Raw genomic sequence first — 18,740 nt, forward strand, 5'->3', positions numbered from 1 at the left:
TTAAAAACTGACTGTGAGTTCAATGGTATATTTTGCAATGAAAAGAAATAAGAAGATGTGGTATGAGAGCCAATGAGAAAACTCTCCATCCAAGTCATAATTTGTAAGAGTAAACAATCATAGGTCAAAGTACGACCTTCCACACGTAGCCTTAACCCAAATAGCAAGCTATAAAGTGCCTCAAAATTTGTTTTATTATATTTTCGCCACAGCTGCAAATTTCTCCAATTAGCTCCTGTATGAATTGATCTTTATCTCCCTCCGAAATGTTTGAGACGTCATAGGATGTAAATCAAAGCTGTCTTAAAAGAGTCATATGTAGCTATGATGCTCTTATGACTGTCATAAGTGAACATTATTTTCTGTTATTTTAAATAATGATTTAAAAGTGATAAATAAAAAAATGAAAATGAAAAGTATGAACATAATAATTATTATCATTCTTAATATTTACGAATATCTTTTTTTTTTTTCATTATAATGAACATGATTTTTTTTACAAAAAGGAATTGAAATATGAGTTGATAATTTGTTTAAAATTAGTTTGTAACATATAATAAATCTTGAACTTCGCTTTTGTGTATTATCATACATGCATTGTTATTTAACTGTGTATACTTTTTGGATTCGGTGCATCGAGTACCCGCTTAACGAAATGCCCGTGCACATACGTTAATATAGTATTGTTTACTTGTTCGAATTAGGGGGGGGTTCCGGGGGTTGGAACCCCCTTTTTTTCGGACGATCAGTGCATTTGAATGGGGACATGTAGTTGGACCCCCCTTTGTCCTGGGTTAGGAACCCCCCTTTTTAAAATGGCTGGATCCGCCCCTGTGCTACCTCCAACTGTCCAATATTTGATATCGCGGGTCCGTGACTATTAGTATTGTGATCTGATAAAGTCATGCCGATTATAAGATACACAGTTTTCTCTGCTTTCAAATCTTTCTGTTCGAACCCGTCGAACTGAATATATAACTATGCGCAAGCCTTATTTTAGTTTTAGTATTGTCATCTGATAAAGTCATGCCGATTATAAGATACACAGTTTTTTTCTGCTTTCAAATCTTTCTGTTTGAACCCGTCGAACTGGAACTTATCAATTATTGGTAATATTAATTATTTGGAAAACAAAAGGTCCTGGAATGGAGTATTTTTTAATCAACAGCATTGTCCTATATTAGTTATAAATAAAGTTGGATTATTTGATTCGCCCGCTAACAAATTGAAAACTGTACCTATGTATACGCCTTATTTTTAGTCACAGATTTTTAGTATTCGTATTGTTATCTTAGAAAGTCTTACTGATTAAAATACTACAATAGGTAACAATTTGACAATTTAGTAGTGTCAACCCTGTGATTATGACCCGTGTATATAGCATATTAATCCTGAATACACCGTTTGGTGGTGCGCCTGTCAGATGCGGAACGTACAGATAAAGTAATAGGTAACAGGTGAATATACTATTGGTATCGGTATCGGACTCGTTCCGGAACTTCTTAATTATTGGCAATATTGATTACGTGGAAAACAAAAGGGCCTGGAGTGGTGTAATTTTTAATCTACACCTTTGTACTATATTATTTATATATAAAGTTGAATTCTTTGATTCGTTGTTTTTACGTGATGACGGCTGACAAATTGGACCTCGCTTATTTTAGTATTATAGATATAGATAGATATGTAGTAGTATCAGAGATCAATATTTTATTTAGATTGGAAAGACGTCAGAAAAATGGTTCAACTTATTGTAATAAGGTTATATGTTTAAAAAGCTGTGAAAATTAAAAAAAAATGGTTGAATATATAGAGATTTCGAAATGGTTGTCTGACACCTGAACTTGGTTATTAAAAGGTGCATATCTTAACCTAATGTTAGCTTATTGATAAGAAACTAGTGAAGTTATGATAAAGAATCAGGAGTATTTGTAAACGTAGGCGTACACAGCAATGTTAACATCTACATGGTTTCTGGTAACATTGTTGTTTCTTGGTAAGGTTTTATTTTGTTCAGTCATATAACTTGGTTTTCAAGAATACATTGCAAACTGCGTAATTAATATTTTCAACCGCAAACCTTACACAACCTCACATAATTTCTTATCTTACAAATTCGAACGATTTGTTTTATCAAGTTGGATCATTGCTTTTTAACGGAGTTGTTGTTGGAATCTAAATTAAGTCTTTAGGAAGCTTGGGGGTTTAAATTAAAATCCGTAATTTTTTTAAATAATTTGTCAAAATGTAGTTTACATCATTCTTTTTTTCAAAAATATAATAAAAAATATGGTTCACAGGTTTTTTTTTTTCACGCTACAGGTTGTGCAAAATTGTGAGATTTTTTATAGACAATGCATGGAAAACCTAATTTCGTCTCATAAAACTAAAACTACACCATAGAATTTTGAGATAAAATATGAGAAGATAGATCTAATACTATGTTTTCTAATAAGAAAAAGAAAAATGGGCCACGGAACTTGTTTTCTTGCTACATAATAAAATAGGTTAATTCCTTACACAATCTATCGTAAAAGTTACTTTAACTTAATTATCTCCCCTTAAATAAATAAATAAATAAATAAATAATCTTTATTTCAAGAGGATGATCCCATTAGTTAAAACTAATCTTCCTGAGAGTCCTCAAAATAATAATAACATATTTATAAGTACATAGAGTATTATAAAGTTATATTATACACAATATACAATTGTATTTAAATAATAATGAAAAAGCATATTAATTTGCACAATTGATGAAAAATTTGTAACATTTTGTTTTAAAAGATACAAGTGTATTACTTATTTTTATTTCATTTGGTAAGCTGTTCCATATTTGAGAACCTGAATATGTAAATGTTTTCTTTAAAAAATTTGTTTTTGGTTTTGGAAGATTTAATACTTTTTCATCAGCAGAATGTAAGTTATAATTTTGATTATCAGTAAAATGAAAATTTTCTTGTAAATAGTTAGGAACCATACCATTTAATGATTTAAATACAAGTATTGCCTTTTGGTATTGAATGCGTTTTTCCACATTTAACCAGCGTAAACTATTAAACAATAAACTGGATGATGTCATTATGTCAGCTTCTACTATAACCCTAAGTAGCAGATTTCTTTAATAACTTATTAAGTTTATTTATTCCACTTTCACAACAGCTTCCCCATATATTGCAACAATAATCAAATAATGGCAGAATATAAGCATTAAAATAGATAATACGTATATGCATAGGTAAATATTTTCTTAGCTTTTGTAATAAATTGATTCTGTTTGATATAGTACATGACATTTTATCTATCTGCTGATTCCAATTTAGGTTTTTGTCAATATATAAACCAAGAGGTTTTCACAATCTACATTTTCTATTTGTTCATTTGAAATATTGATATCTAAACTGTTTCCAGTTGAACAAAGTCTTTGTTTTGAACCAATAATCATTGATTTACACTTTTTGGCATTTAATTTCATACAATTTTGCGCACACCAGTTTTCAATTACATGAATATCATTTTGAAGGTTAGAAGTTAACTGAAGTAAATTATTATCTTTACAATGTAATGTAGAATCATCTGCATATAAATCTATTAATGAATGTTCTATATTAAGTGGTAAATCATTGATATATAAAATAAATAACAAAGGGCCCAGGATAGAACCTTGTGGTACCCCAGTTTTTATGCATTTAGTATTAGACATGACGTTATTGACCTTAACTTGTTGGCTTCGTTCAAACAAGTATGACTTAAACCAGTCTAGTGTACAATTTGAAACATTATAATATTCCAGTTTTTTCAATAAAATTATATGATTAACCAGATCAAAAGCTTTCTTTAAATCTAAAAATATAACTCCGTTTATCTCTCCATTATCTATATTTGCCAACCATTCATCTTCTAATTTAGTAAGTGCAGTAGTACACGAATGTTTAGGTCTGAAACCTGACTGTGTAGTATTAAGAAGGTCATTACTATTTAAAAATATATACAAACTATTAGCTATATGTCGTTCTATGATTTTTGAGAGACAAGGCAAAACTGCTATTGGTTTATAATTATCAGGATTACAGGCATCGCCACTTTTAAAAATTGGGCAAACTCTTGCACTTTTAAAAATACTTGGAAATTTACCACTTTTGATGCTTAGATTAAATATATATGTCAAGGCTGGTGCAATGACATCGCTGCACATACTTAAAATATTTGGTCCGACATCATCTAAACCAGTTGCTTTAGACTTGTCAAGTTTTTTTAAATACATGTTTACATCTAAAATACTCATTTCTGGTATAATGAATTTTTCACTACCCGTTTGTAACTTTGATCTTACAAATTTATTGAGTGCATCAAATCTGGCACCATCATCATTATTACATAACTTGTCATCAACTATACTTTCAGCAATATTTGTGAAATGCACATTAAATGTATTTGCTATATCAACATCATTTTGAATTACACTATTTTTATATTCTAAATGCGTGATATTATTATGTACTTTTTTAGGATTTAGACTTTTGACATACTTCCAAATAGTTTTACTATCTTTACAATTTGAAATAGCATTTTGGAAATATTTTTTCTTTGCATGTTCTATTAAAAATGTAACCTTATTACGCCAAATTTTATAATTATATATATCACCAATTCTTTGAAAATAATCTCTTTGGCGTCTAGCGCTATTTATATCAGAAGTCCACCACTCTGGTTGTTGGGTATTTTTCACCCTTTTAATTTTCTTAGGAGCATGTGTGTCTAGGGTGCTCAGAAATAAATTATACCAATAATTAGCTGCTTCATCAACATCTCCAATCGATTCAATGAGATAAAAAGGAGTATTTGTTAAATTTTCAATAAATTTATTTTTATCAAATTGTTTGAATGATCTATATTCTATGGACAAATGCTCCATTTTTGTTATTTTGGGGTTAAGTTTTCTTGTTACGCAAACAGGATAATGATCACTGACAGCATAACTAGGCACCTTTACTTCTATAATATGGTCTACATCGGTCGTATATATATGGTCTATGATAGTTGCACATTTATCTGTTACTCGTGTCGGTTTATGTACAATTTGTTGTAAACCATACAAATTAATACAGTCCTTCCATTTTTGATTTCCGACAACTGTATGATTTATATGTGAAAAGTTTATATTAAAATCTCCTAAGAGTATAATTTCTTTATTTTCTGCAGACGCTTTATCTATTTCTTTTTCAGCTGAATCAATCCAAGATTGAAATGAACTCGGTGGACGATAAAAAATGCCTATTAAAATAGAGTTTGTGTTTGGAAATTTAATTTCAATCCATAAAGATTCAATACTACTTATTTCTAAATCGATTCTTCTCTGATGACATACACTATTTCGTATGTACGCAATCACACCTCCGCCATAATTAATAGCGTTTCTATCTTTTCTTTCTATTTTGTAACCTTCAATTTGTAATGTTTCGGTACCAATTTCATCATTTAAAAATGTTTCTACCATACCAAATATATCAAATAATTGTTCATATTTTAATAGAAATTTTATTTCTTCAATTTTTGGTTGTAAATGTTGAATATTTAAACAACCTAGTTTAAACCCTTTTTTAAACAACCAACTTGCTTCATTATTTCTACTTTTATTAACAGAACTAGGTGTTTTATTTTGACTCTTTCTATGTCTCTTTTGAGATTTTCTCCAATTATTATTATTACTGTTGTTTATATTATTAATGTCTTTTATATTACATGAACATTGTATACTACTACATTTATCACATAACAGATTTAAAATATTATATCTGTTTGAAAAACTAGAACAAGCCAAATGCTACCTATGAACATAATCTGACTTACGTACAGAGTTTGGTGAATGATAGTTAAAAAATGGTGCTCTGTTTACATTTTGTCTATTTAGCTCATTATTGTTTCCCACGAGTCACGCGAGTTCATATTGAGATCATTCCTGTCCTTTACGTTTCTGGGGTTGATTCCTGAATGGTTGAAATTTCTTCTGTCTGTTGTATTCATGTTGCTCCTAGGTTGATATCTTGGTTTTGTAGGGCTCCTTCTGAAGTTGTTTGCGTAATATTGGTGACTGGAACTTTGATATCTATTTCTGTTTTGTTGGTTCAAATGATGCTGTATTTGTTTTCCCTTGAATACTTTAATTACTTTATTAATATTTGCCAACAACTATATTGTTCCATATTTATTTAGATGAATGCCATCTGTGGTGTAAAATGATTTAGCTATATGATCATCTTTGTAGACAAAAGATTCATAATTTGATATGAATTTGACATCATTATAATGGTACATTTGTTTTAGGATTGTGTTATACTCAGTGACATCACATTGTATCCTTGGTAATATTCCAGATACAATTGCTCGACAGTTTTGACATCTTACAAAGTTAATGATTTCTTGAAAAATGTCCACAAATTGTTGTACATTCATTTTGCTACTTGCATCATTGCCACCTACATGAATTATAATTGTATTGTATGTACTCAGATCCATATTTCTTATGTCTTCGTATAAATCTAGTACATTTACTCCTCTGTGAACATGGACATCTATATAATCTTTTAATTTAGATGGGTCAATTCCTTTTAGGACTGAACTTCCGGCAATTAAAACCCTACTTTCTGATAATGGCAGTTTTGGTTGGGTATCATAAACAGGATTTTGTGGTTCTTCATTTATATCAGCATTTATTGACTGTTCTAGTTCATGTGAATGTTCTTGTAATATTGTTTCACATATTGTTTTTGGAATTGTTTGATCTTCATCTAACATTGGGGTACATTGGTTACCGAGATTTTCCTCCGGCATAAAGCTTTTTTGTAATTTAATTGTTTCCACTTCATACAGTTTTATTTTATCACTGATGCTTTGTGTTTTTCCTTGTAACATGTTAACTTTTTTTTCCAAATTTTTATTAACATTTTGAATTTCTGCTTCAATGTCTTGCATCTTATTCATTGATTGTTGGTCATGTTGCATGCGCACCTTTGCTAAAGCTGTCATGCGGTCATTTAAAATTTGAATGCTACTCGAATTTGACAAATTATTTGCTTGTATAGATATTTCCAATTCGTCAACTTTGTCTTTCAAATTTGTAACAACAGTAGTTAGTTTGTCTAGTGTTGTAACGAAGTCTCGAATATTCAACTTCTTCTTCTTCTTCTTCCTTGCTTAGGACTGGATTCTTAAAAGAATGTGACAAGTCCACTAGACGGAGAATGAGACAGCAATTCTCCTGTAACTATTTACAAAATAAAACGTTCCGAATATATACAATTTAAAACTATGTACACTTGGCTGCTGTCTATGGTGTTGGTCTCTTGGGTGCACTATTGTTGGCTAGTGCACTCTGGAACCCCTCTATTGTCAGAGCTTCAGTTGTAACTGTTGGAAGGTGGTTCCACTCTTGTATAGTCCGTGGAAAGTATGAGTACTTATATACTCTCTGGTTTGCTGGTGGTTGATATAGGCGTTGTTTGCCTCTAGTACGGTTCCACCTGTGGTAATGTGTTACCAGTTCCATCTAAACATGTACTTTCATCCTCTGAATTAGTCGGATTTATATCTTTCACTTGTGCTTGTATATCATCTGGAATATCTATTATAGGTATAGCTACTGACGAAGTTGACGGTTCCCGATTTGTATTTGACGATACATCCTCTTTTATTGATTTTATTGTGTTGTTATTAGGATTTGATATTTGAATGGTACCGGGGTTTAAATGTTCTGTTTTATTTACATCTATAACAGAGTTGTTATTGCAATCTTCTTTTCCTTGTTTCTCCATTAAAATCACCTCTTCGAAAATTTTGTTTAGCTCATTTAAATTTATATCTTTCCCGTTTATTTGACATTCCTTCATTTTTACTACAATGACAGGAAGATCTGTTTCACAAAATATGTTCAGTCCTTTTCCATTAATAAGTACAGAAGATGTTGTGAAATATATATTAATACAATAAGATTTACGCTTGATAGATCTTCCCAACGAATCAAAACCTTTTTCGGAAACTTTAATTTGTTCTTCAACGGCATTTTTATTATTCTTATCGCTGATTGGAATAAATTGGATTTCTCTGTTATCTCCTCCATTTGTATTCAGATGTTCATAATAGTATGTGCATGCACGTTTATACACTTCAAAACTAGACGTGCTAAAAAACAGCCTAAGGCCACCACCGGTCAATTTAAAACTTAAATGTTCTGATCTTGTTGCATCTAGTTTCTTGATCAAGGCCTTTGATTTATTTAAAGTGTAGTCTCTTGATATATTTTGATGTTGAACAGTTTTGTTATTATCTGTGCTTTGAATTTTTTTCATGTTTGACTTTTATTTTTTTTGTTGCTGGACGCCATTTTCTTAAACAATTGTAGAACGTAACACACACAATAGGAAAACGTTACGGAATAATCAGGGTTGTTATACCCCCGCTTTAAAAAAGGGGGGTATACTGTTTTACCTCTGTCTGTCAGTCCGTCAGTCCGTCCGTCAGTCCGTCCATCAGTCCGTCCGTCCATCAGTCCGTCAGTCAGTCCGTCCCATGAAACTTTCGTCACATTTTTCTCAGGAACTACACATCCACCCTTTCTTTAATTTGGTATCAACATTTATATATGTTAGCCATACCGTGTGATGCGTTTTCAGATTCATCACTTGACAACTTCCTGTTTACCGAACACTTGTATGATTTTACACATGATAGCCAAGTTGAAAATTTTCGTCACATTTTTCTCAGGAACTACACATCCACCCTTTCTGTAATTTGGTATCAACATTTATATATGTTAGCCATACCGTGTGATGCGTTTTCAGATTCATCACTTGACAACTTCCTGTTTACCGAACACTTGTATGATTTTACACATGATAGCCAAGTTGAAAATTTTCGTCACATTTTTCTCAGCAACTACAATACAAGGATTTCCGAAATTTGGTTTCAGGATTTATATAAGTCAGCTATACCGTGTGATGCGTTTTCAGATTCATCACTCGACAACTTCCTGTTTACCGAACACTTGTATGATTTTACACTGATAGCCAAGTTGAAAATTTTCGTCACATTTTTCTCAGGAACTACAATACAAGGATTTCTGAAATTTGGTTTCAGGATTTATATAAGTCAGCTATACCGTGTGATGCGTTTTCAGATTCATCACTTGACAACTTCCTGTTTACCGAACACTTGCATATTTTTACACTATTAATATTATCCACTTGCGGCGGGGGTATCATCAGTGAGCAGTAGCTCGCAGTTTCACTTGTTATTATGACGTTACTCGTTGGAAACGCTTCAAATCATTTTGAACAGCAATATCGTTTCAAAATAAAATTATTAAATTGGCACAGTTTAAGATAAATATTTCTCGCTAAAAGCTTCTTCAAATTCAAATGAATATATTGTACCTTTTTTTTCCGGAAGAATTCCGATCATAACAGGTTAGATACACACTTCTTTTGCGGAGCAGTTTTCAAGCAGCTACGCCATTGCACATCCGGGTCGACTAAAAACATTTACATTTGAGTTGTCTATCCTTATGTGGCATAGTTAAAGGACACTAAATCAAACAGATATATTATGTTTTGTTTGTAAAAAACATCCGTAAATATGATAAAACATGTCATTTTATGTATTAACTTAAAAATTCTAACATATGAATCACCTTCTACTCTCGAAATTTGCACATTGCATTAAAGATCTAGACCGATTGTTATCTGGTATTTACAAATCCAAGATGTAGGAAGACAACCGAGCTACCTTAACCGACCGTGCAAGGGCTGTATAACCAGTCAGGGTCGTTAAAAACTTCCATATATATATATGGCTACCTCAAGTGAAGTGTACTAACCATATATATGCATTACTACATATAAATAATAGCCGCGGTGTAACTTTTCTGTTCTGCGATGGCGTAAAGCAAATACAATGTACCAATCAATCAATCAAACCATATGTTTTATTGATAATCATGCTTATTTGCAGGCAAATAAACTAAATAACTATTTAATCAAAACACCATGTTAATTAAGGTTGCTACATCTAGTTCATGGTCTTTGTTTTGATTTGCTTGTGTATTTTTTTTTTTAAATGGATAAGTTTCAAAGCTAGTTAGCAAAATGTAATTCTCTTATTTTTCTATTAAAAACTGTTATAATCTAGTCAAAGATTACGCAATATTGTAAATAACTCTCTACGATCTAGACAATTTTATTTGACAATTTATTTAAAAGAGAGGGACGAAAAATACCTGAGGGATATTCAAACTCATGGATAAAAAATAAACTAACAACTCCATGGATAAAAAAGAAAAAGACAAACAGCAAATCAATAGTACATAAGACGCAGCATAGAACACCAAAGAATAAGAAACACGAACCTCTTCCAAAAGTGGGGGTAATGTCATGAATGCTCCGGAAGGGTAAGCAAATTCTGCTCCACATATATGGCACCCTTCGTGTTGCTCATCTTATTACAAACCCAGTAAATAGTATCACTCGGCAGGTCACATTCGTGGAAACATCACAACTTTTGAAGGAAGTTTGCGTTGATTAAAGGCAGTGTCTGCGCGTACCCGCGTGCGGGTACGAATAGCAAAATTGCCTTTCGTAGGCTACGCGTACCCACATCCGGTTTTTGCAAAAAAAAAAAATCCCGTTGACCGACTTCTGAGACCTGCTACTAATGATCCCGACAATGATAGTCGTGTCATATACCATTGTGTAGATAAATCAATTTAGATTTACGGCATATTAAGTTTAAGTAGGTTTGACAACCGAGAAATCGAAAAATAACGGAAATTCGGGACTGGGTGTCATTTTTCAAAAAAATTAGTTAAGTACCTTGTGTTATATTAAGGGAGCTACCATTTGATTTTTATGGGGGGGCTAGGATGAAAAATTTTGTCCTGCATTTTTTTTTAGCTGTAATCTCTGTCCTGCCTTTTTATTTTTCACTCTGTTCGGTCCTGCCTTTTTTTTTTTTAGTTTATCCTGACTTTTTTTACCTAAATTGTCGTCCTGACTTTTTTTTTTGCAAGTGTCTCATCCTGCCTTTTTTTTTACTCAAAACTCCTGTCCTGCCTATTTTTTTCAAATTTCATCCTAGCCCCCCCATAAAAATCAAATGGTAGCTCCCTAAGGTATATAGGAAAAATTTTTTCTGAGACAAGTGCCTGTGATACCCTTCACTCGTTCTACTCAAAATCCCCATATTATCGATAATTTCTGTATATATTTCACGTTTTATTCCCGATTTGATTGCATTTTATTATAAAACCGGATGTGGGTACGCGTAGCCTACGAATGTCAATTTGACTATTCGTACCCACATGCGGGTACGCGAAGACACTGCCTTAATTGCCTTGATTGAAATATATTTTGTAGTTTTCTTTCTGCTTAATTTGATATGTACATTACGTTTTTTTTCCAATTTATGTCAGGATTTTAAAAACTTACAATCGTTTCATTTTAATCTATTTAGAAAAATATGTCAACATAACTGTTATTTTTTGGGGTATACATGCAGTCGAAGAGAAGCTATCCAGCGATACAAAAACTAAAAGACATTGAGAAGAAAATATACGGGGGTCAACAACTATCGTAGAATACATCACAACTCCTCCTCCCGAGCATAAACAAGTTGTAAATGAAATTATTTACATATTGAGTAAGACTGTGAGAGATCTGCCATAAACACAAAATTTCAAGATTGTATTTTCTTTTTTTTTCAGGCACGTATGGGATATTACCTCCAATTACTGACGAGGAATTGCGGTACTTTTAAATCTTAATTCATTATCAGTGGCGAATCCAGAAATTTTCAAAAGTGGGGGCTCACTGACTTCCTAAGAGCGGTCAAGCTTCAGTGATTCCCTATATAATCAACTATTTTTTTCCCAGAAATAGGGGGCGCCCCCCCCCCCCTCACACACTTACTCCGCCTCTGATTATCATGGTAATGTTTAGATCTGATGTACATCCTGAATTGAAAAAAAAAACACCTTATCAGTCTATGAATCATTTTAAATAATTTGGTCAGGGACTTGGTAACATTGGGTAAATTATTATTTTTATAGAAAAAGATTTGAATCATCGTAGGTCTTTAAAAGCTACGTAATATCAAAAATGCTTTCGGCTTTGGATGATTTCAGAAGAGTTGAGACTTATTGAAATTGGTCTTCCTTTAGTAGTATAGATATAGATTTTCCTCATGGTTGTAGACCTTGAGTACTTGCCCTCATGTAAATCATACATTTACTGCAACTCCTTATCTTTATAGTACAATCAATTTGTATTACTTCTCTTTCATCAACTTCAAAAAATCATATAAACTTATTGGGTCATTTTAAGTTTTCAACGTTCTTGAACTTTGAACTTGGCCTTTTGAACTTTTTTGATTCGAGTGTTACTAATGAGTCTTTTGAAGACAAAATGAGTGACTGTCGTACACAATTTTAATCCTGTTACAGTTTGTATCTGTGATGAGTTTATTGATACCATAAATGTTTGCTGATTAAAATGATAAATTAAAAAGAAGTCACAATATATAAATGAACAAGGTAATTGCGAATCTGAAAGAAAAAAAAAACACTAAAAGAGAACATATATATATATAAAACTTAGTAGTAGTATTACTGAAGTATGCCACTTTTGTCTTCTATGTTAATTTTTTTTATGATGCATCATGAATATTGATAAACTATAGTATTTACTATAGTATTGGCACCACCATTGGGTGCTATTGTGTAAAAAGAAAAAAACAACCATATAAATGGAGATGTGGAGCAAAGGTAAAGGAAACAGCAAACTGACGACACCAATACATTCAGAATTCAATATGCTATCTGTACCAATCTACTTGTATATATATTAATCTTAACAGACCGATACAATCAATAATCTGTCGTGTCAACATACTATTCCCTAAACAAACAAAAAAAACCTGCGAAAATACTCAATCTATACCATGCTCTGACCAATTTCATAGACGGTCTACTTGCATGAAGGGTATTAAACTTAGACTGCCACTGAAAAAATTTTGTATTGGACATTTTGCTTTAAAACAAGCCACTTGAAAATCACCATTTCGACCGGTTAAGGATAATTTTTGCTATTAACCCTAACTGAGTGCGATATATCTTTACTCCATTCTGCCCTAAGGTGTGTTGGTATCGTACGATGAAAAAATAACCCAGAAAACATAAATTATTTGATTTCAACAAACCATGGTGGCCCTAATGGGTTACCATACATAAGAATGGATAGCTTTGGCTATCACAAATAAGCATATAGGATATAATTGATATTAACGCCATACACTATAAAACAATAAACCATTATATTTCTTTATTTCAAAATTCAACTTAATTTAATTTTCAGTGAAATATCAGATGGAAGGGTAGAACTCAAGCCCTACGTGCCCCCAAAGTCGTTATTATTACATGGATCTCGTGCCGGTTTTAAACATCTGTATGTGGACAGTAGTGGGCGAGCCCATTCTTCTCATATTAGCTCACCGAGTATCACTATTGCTGCAACTCAAGCTGTCGGATCTTTAGCATTCCATAAGGTAAAAAAAATATACATTACAAAATTTCCAAAAGACAGGAAGATCATACAGAATTTTTAAAACTTTTTTTTTTAAACGAAAATATAACCAAAGTTCTGATTTGTAAATTGAAGAGACAAAATGAGTGCTCTTAAAGCATTCTGGATTGAAGACTCAGTATGGGTTGTAATAAATTATGTTCTTACAATTGTGAAATAAATGTACCTTTTCCTAATTTGTTTTCTCAGAAAGTCATTCTTATGATTTTTTAAATTTATAGTTGATTACACCAGAGAACTTTGGGGTAGCTATGGAATTATATAACTCATGCAAAGAGAGTCACGAATATTTTTAATTTTTGGAAATGTTATATCTAAAATGTAAAATCTTTTATTGCACTATAAAGTGTTTTCATGTTTCAATAACTGTTACAGATCTTTAAATTGATACTTCAGTCCTACTGTTTACGGTATAAGTATTACATATAAATAAAGGAAAATTTACTTTTATTGTACAAAATAATTGTCTGTATGATTATTTTCAAAGTTGACGTGCACGTGATATAAGGATTTTTAATGGGATGCAAAATTAAAGGGTCGAATTGTCTATTCAATCTTTCTCCACGGAAAATTAAAAACGGAGAGACCAAGGAAAATTAAAAACCTAGAGACCCTTTTCAAATGGCAAAAGCAAAAGCTCAAACACACCAGAATAAAAATAACTGTTAGAATTAATTGCATAACAGTGTGGTCGACAGTAAAGACGTTATGCCCGATATTGCGTCCCAATTGGTAACGTCAACATTTGACGTTTTACGTCGGTAATCGAGTATACTTTGTTCGTTTTGTTTGTAATCATTTTTGATCGATATGGATACTTCAAAGTCTTGAATATTTATGAAATATTTCCTACTGGTAGTTACGAAAGCAAAAATAAACAATACAAAATAGGTATTTGGTTGAGAAAATAGTCCTATAGTATATTATATAATGCGTTGGTCATCCGTTTAAATTTAAGAAGAGAGGGAAGGGAGGAAGCAATTCATGTTGCTTAAATAACATAGTTTATGTGTTTTGTGCTTTTATCTTTTATCTTTTTTTTAAATGTTGTTGGTTTTTTTTGGGGAGGGGGAGGGGTGTGTGTGATGATAAGTGAAAAGATTTTAATGAAAAAGACTTCTATTGTTTACAACGGAGTAATTAAATCAAGAAAGAGAATGATTGCGTGAAAAATAATTATATTCAACTGATATGTTTACAATGTTTGTATAATATCGAGGTGTAACTCCTTAGGTACAACAATTTTACTGCCTCATTCAATTTCAGCACAAATGAATCGCATTGCAGATGAATAGCAAATCGCAGTTCTACGCTTCACAAGTTTGAACATAAACGGTTGATCTTTTATCCTCTAGTAATACAGCCCTTTCACAACTTTAGAATCTTGGTTAAATGAACAACCCCAGTCATCTGAAATATTTTACCTATTTATTGACAAATTACAATATGTTTTTTTTTCTTTTCATTTAAGATAATTATTCATTTTCTATTTGATTATACGTATTATTTAATATTAAAAATTCATTTATTAATATTAAGAAATCAGACTGAATATTTAATATTAAAAAATGATTTTTAATATTAATAAATGAATTTTTAATATTAAATATTCATTTATTAATATTAAAAAATCAGCGTATTATTTAATATTAAAAATTCGATTTATTAATATTAAAAAATGATTTATTAATATTAAAAAATCATTTATTAATATTAATAGATGATTTTTTAATATTAATAAATAGGGAATAAATTCCACAACGGCTTGCCATAATACATTGTGTAACTACTATTATATATTACAGTTCTTATCGTGGTTTCTATGATTCTATCTATTTTCGAAATTTGTAATTTTGTTATTTTGTTTTGTCCTCTGATCTTAAAACATGAAATCGAACCGTACTTGTTATTTAAAAACAATGAAATATCTTTCATATATCATATGATAATACGAACTGCTTTCAATTTCGATGGCCAAGGAGGGTGATTGGCCTAATGAGTTAAAAAGCCTGCGGCGATTTTAAGATACGCTCGTGGCGAGATTTGTTCGACTCCGATCCTTATCGACAGTTATTGCAAATATTTTAACTTAAGTTCGCCTGATGTCCGGCTTCTCCTACCTATCATGACAGCTAGCTAGGTCAATAAAATACAACAAATGTCGCTTATACATGTAGCGGTGTTCAACACTAAAACAAAGAACAAACAGTTAGAAATAATTTGAAAACACATATATGTATAACGTCCCGAATCGAAAACGTTCAAAACGTAAGAAAATTGTTCAGTGGACAAACTTGCAAGACATTTGATTTGTTAAAAAACGAAGTCATTTCGACTTCACAGCTTATCAAAAAGTATGTTATCGTATTGTGGGGTGTAAGCACAATTACGCAAAAGCACTATTTTGTATGCTATAAATTTAATATCTAATATAATGACGTTGAAGCTGACAGTATTTTGGTAAAAAGCGTCGAAATTCGACATTGGACAATCTTGCAAGACATTTTCCCGAAGCCAATACGTTTTTATTTGTGGTGCGAGTGCTGTAAAATTCCGGATTTGAAATGTTCTGTATAAGCACTTTTGTAGGAATAATTTATGAAAACAAAATTTTATATCTTCTGATATTTTAAAAAGCGGTAACTTTTGATAACTTACCATTTTCCGAAACCTGACCATGGCGAGGATTATTCATTTTTGAAAAAATCAACTTTGACCGTTCATCAACACAAAAAACAGAAATGACGTCATAAATTATATATGATGTTTATCATTCATGCGAATTTTCGCGGATTTTAAACTCTTTTTTAGACCACAAAAATTCCCGCAAAAGTTATTTTGCGAATAATTTGTTACGTCTGACACGCATATTTTTGACGTTTTGGCAATATTTGTATCATTATTTGAAACTATAATGAAAAGTTAAAGAGTATTTTTTTATATTTTTTGAAACAGTAATACCTGGCTAATCTATGAATACAAATTTCATAAAGCTGAACTATTTAGATTTCATAGAAGAGTTATTTATCAAATTGCTCTGTCGCATTTCACGGCATTGACGCAATAACGTGCTTAACGTCAAAACGTTTGTAGGTTGTAACTTGTTTGTCAACGGCTATGATTTTATGCTCACCCAGTCTGTCAGAGGCCTTCCAGTGGGGATTGAAATATTCACTTTTTACACATTCCGTATGCATGTGGGTTTTGTTTGTGAAGAGTTCTGGATAATTAAAAAATCATTTGATTTCTTTGTTTAATACCATAAAACGATTCATTCTTTCAGATATTTGTCACTTTGCCTTATCTTCAAGTCCAACACAATTTCTCACGTTTCTTACAAAACTTATATTTGTTTAGGGGCCAGCTGAAGGACGCCTCCGGGTGCGGGAATTTCTCGCTACATTGAAGACCTGTTGGTGACCCTCTGCTGTTGTTTTTTATTTGGTCGGGTTGTTGTCTCTTTGACACATTCCCCATTTCCATTCTCAATTTTATTGTGATGTATTCTTTTGTCGAAAAAAAATGTATAGATATAGATAGATATAGGAAGATATGGTATGAGTGCCAATGAGACAACTCTCCTTCCAAGTAATAGTTCATAAAAGTAAACCATTATAGGTCAAGGTACGACCTGCAACACGGAGCCTTGGCTCACACAGAACAGCAAGTTATACAGGGCCCCAAAACTACTAGTGTAAAACCATTCAAACGGGAAAACCAACGAGAAACGAAAAACACATATGAACTACATAAACAGACGACATCATGCATTGTAACTTTTAAAGCCAATTAAGTAAAAAAAAATAATCTGAAAGAACGTGCGATATCATATTAGGAAAATTGATGGTCAAACCATAACAAAAAATCAAGTAAAGAATATTAAGTATTCAACCTTTATAGCTTGCTGTTCGGTGTGAGCCAAGACTCCGTGTTGAAGGCCATTTTTATTTATTTTCAAATTACAAAGGTTATTCCTGATTAGTATTTTTAATTATTTTATTTAGGCGTTTAGAACCTTTGGTGACCTCACAGTTTAAATTTCTATGATAAGTACGTCGTGAGCAGTGGGCATTACAGACGAACGTTCACCTAATTTTCCCCAGTCAATGAATGGCCATAGCTACACTGTTATGAATTTCATTCTATATTCTTCACTTGGTACAGGCATTTACTAACAAATACGGATCTAGCCATTTTTAAAAGGGGGTTATCACCCAGGTAAAAAGGGTGGGGGAGGTTAAACAATATGTAGTTATTATGTTTCCAGTAAGATACAAATTTACCCAGTTTTGTTGACAAGAATTCCATCCTAGTCACTTTCATTTGAGTACTTATTTTCTATTAAGATGTTGTGATATAAAATATGTTTTCTTCTTGAAATTGTCTCCTTTAATTATATCGGTATAGAAAAATCGTTATTATTTAATCACAGTTAATATTTGATTTTTTACCCTTCACTGATTTACAAGTGAACTAAATTTATATATGAGTATTTATACATTTGTTATCTTGCAGACGTACAATGAAATATAAAGAATCAACACAGTTAGCACCCATTATTTCCTCGCGTTAAATGTTTTTTTTATGGATACACAAAAATGAGTAATTTTATAAATAACTTAACAATAATCAAAGTACTGAAGTACTGAACATCAGAGGACCTCAAGTTGTGTTGAATTATTGATAAATGACATGTGTTTATATTATACCTGCTGGACAGATATGTTCACCTTACAATATAGTACAAATAATATAATTTGCTATGCTATATCTGAGATACTGACTTGAACTAGGATACTTAACTTTGTGAATTATCAATGATTATGTGGTCAAATGAGAACTGTTAGATTTGCATTATGACCATATAGTTGCACACATACAAAAATAGTTAGCATATAACTTACAATAGAGAATTAACATAGCAAACAATTCTTCGAGTAGCTATGTAGTCACTCACCAATGCTCACTGAACTATGATATTAAGGAGGTTCAAGACAATCATATTAAAACGGACAAATTGTAATATTGGAGCTAAAGATACCAGATGAACAGCAAACTCATAAACCGAAAATAAACTTACAATTCCATGACTAAAACTAAAAAAGACATGCA

General features: G+C 31.7%; 1 protein-coding gene across 1 annotated transcript in view; it reads left to right on the top strand.

The window, feature by feature from the left end:
- Positions 1–1,863: 1,863 nt before the first annotated feature.
- Positions 1,864–18,740, top strand: part of LOC143064086 (uncharacterized) — a 29,985-nt gene continuing 13,108 nt past the window's right edge. The window contains exons 1-3 of the mRNA XM_076236636.1: positions 1,864–1,996; positions 11,753–11,795; positions 13,401–13,590. Coding sequence (XP_076092751.1) covers positions 1,954–1,996; positions 11,753–11,795; positions 13,401–13,590 — 276 coding nt within the window. The 5' untranslated portion in view covers positions 1,864–1,953. The remainder of the gene's footprint in view (positions 1,997–11,752; positions 11,796–13,400; positions 13,591–18,740) is intronic.

The sequence above is a fragment of the Mytilus galloprovincialis genome, chromosome 2, assembly GCF_965363235.1.
Source record: "Mytilus galloprovincialis chromosome 2, xbMytGall1.hap1.1, whole genome shotgun sequence".
NCBI classification, from domain to species: Eukaryota; Metazoa; Mollusca; class Bivalvia; order Mytilida; family Mytilidae; genus Mytilus; species Mytilus galloprovincialis.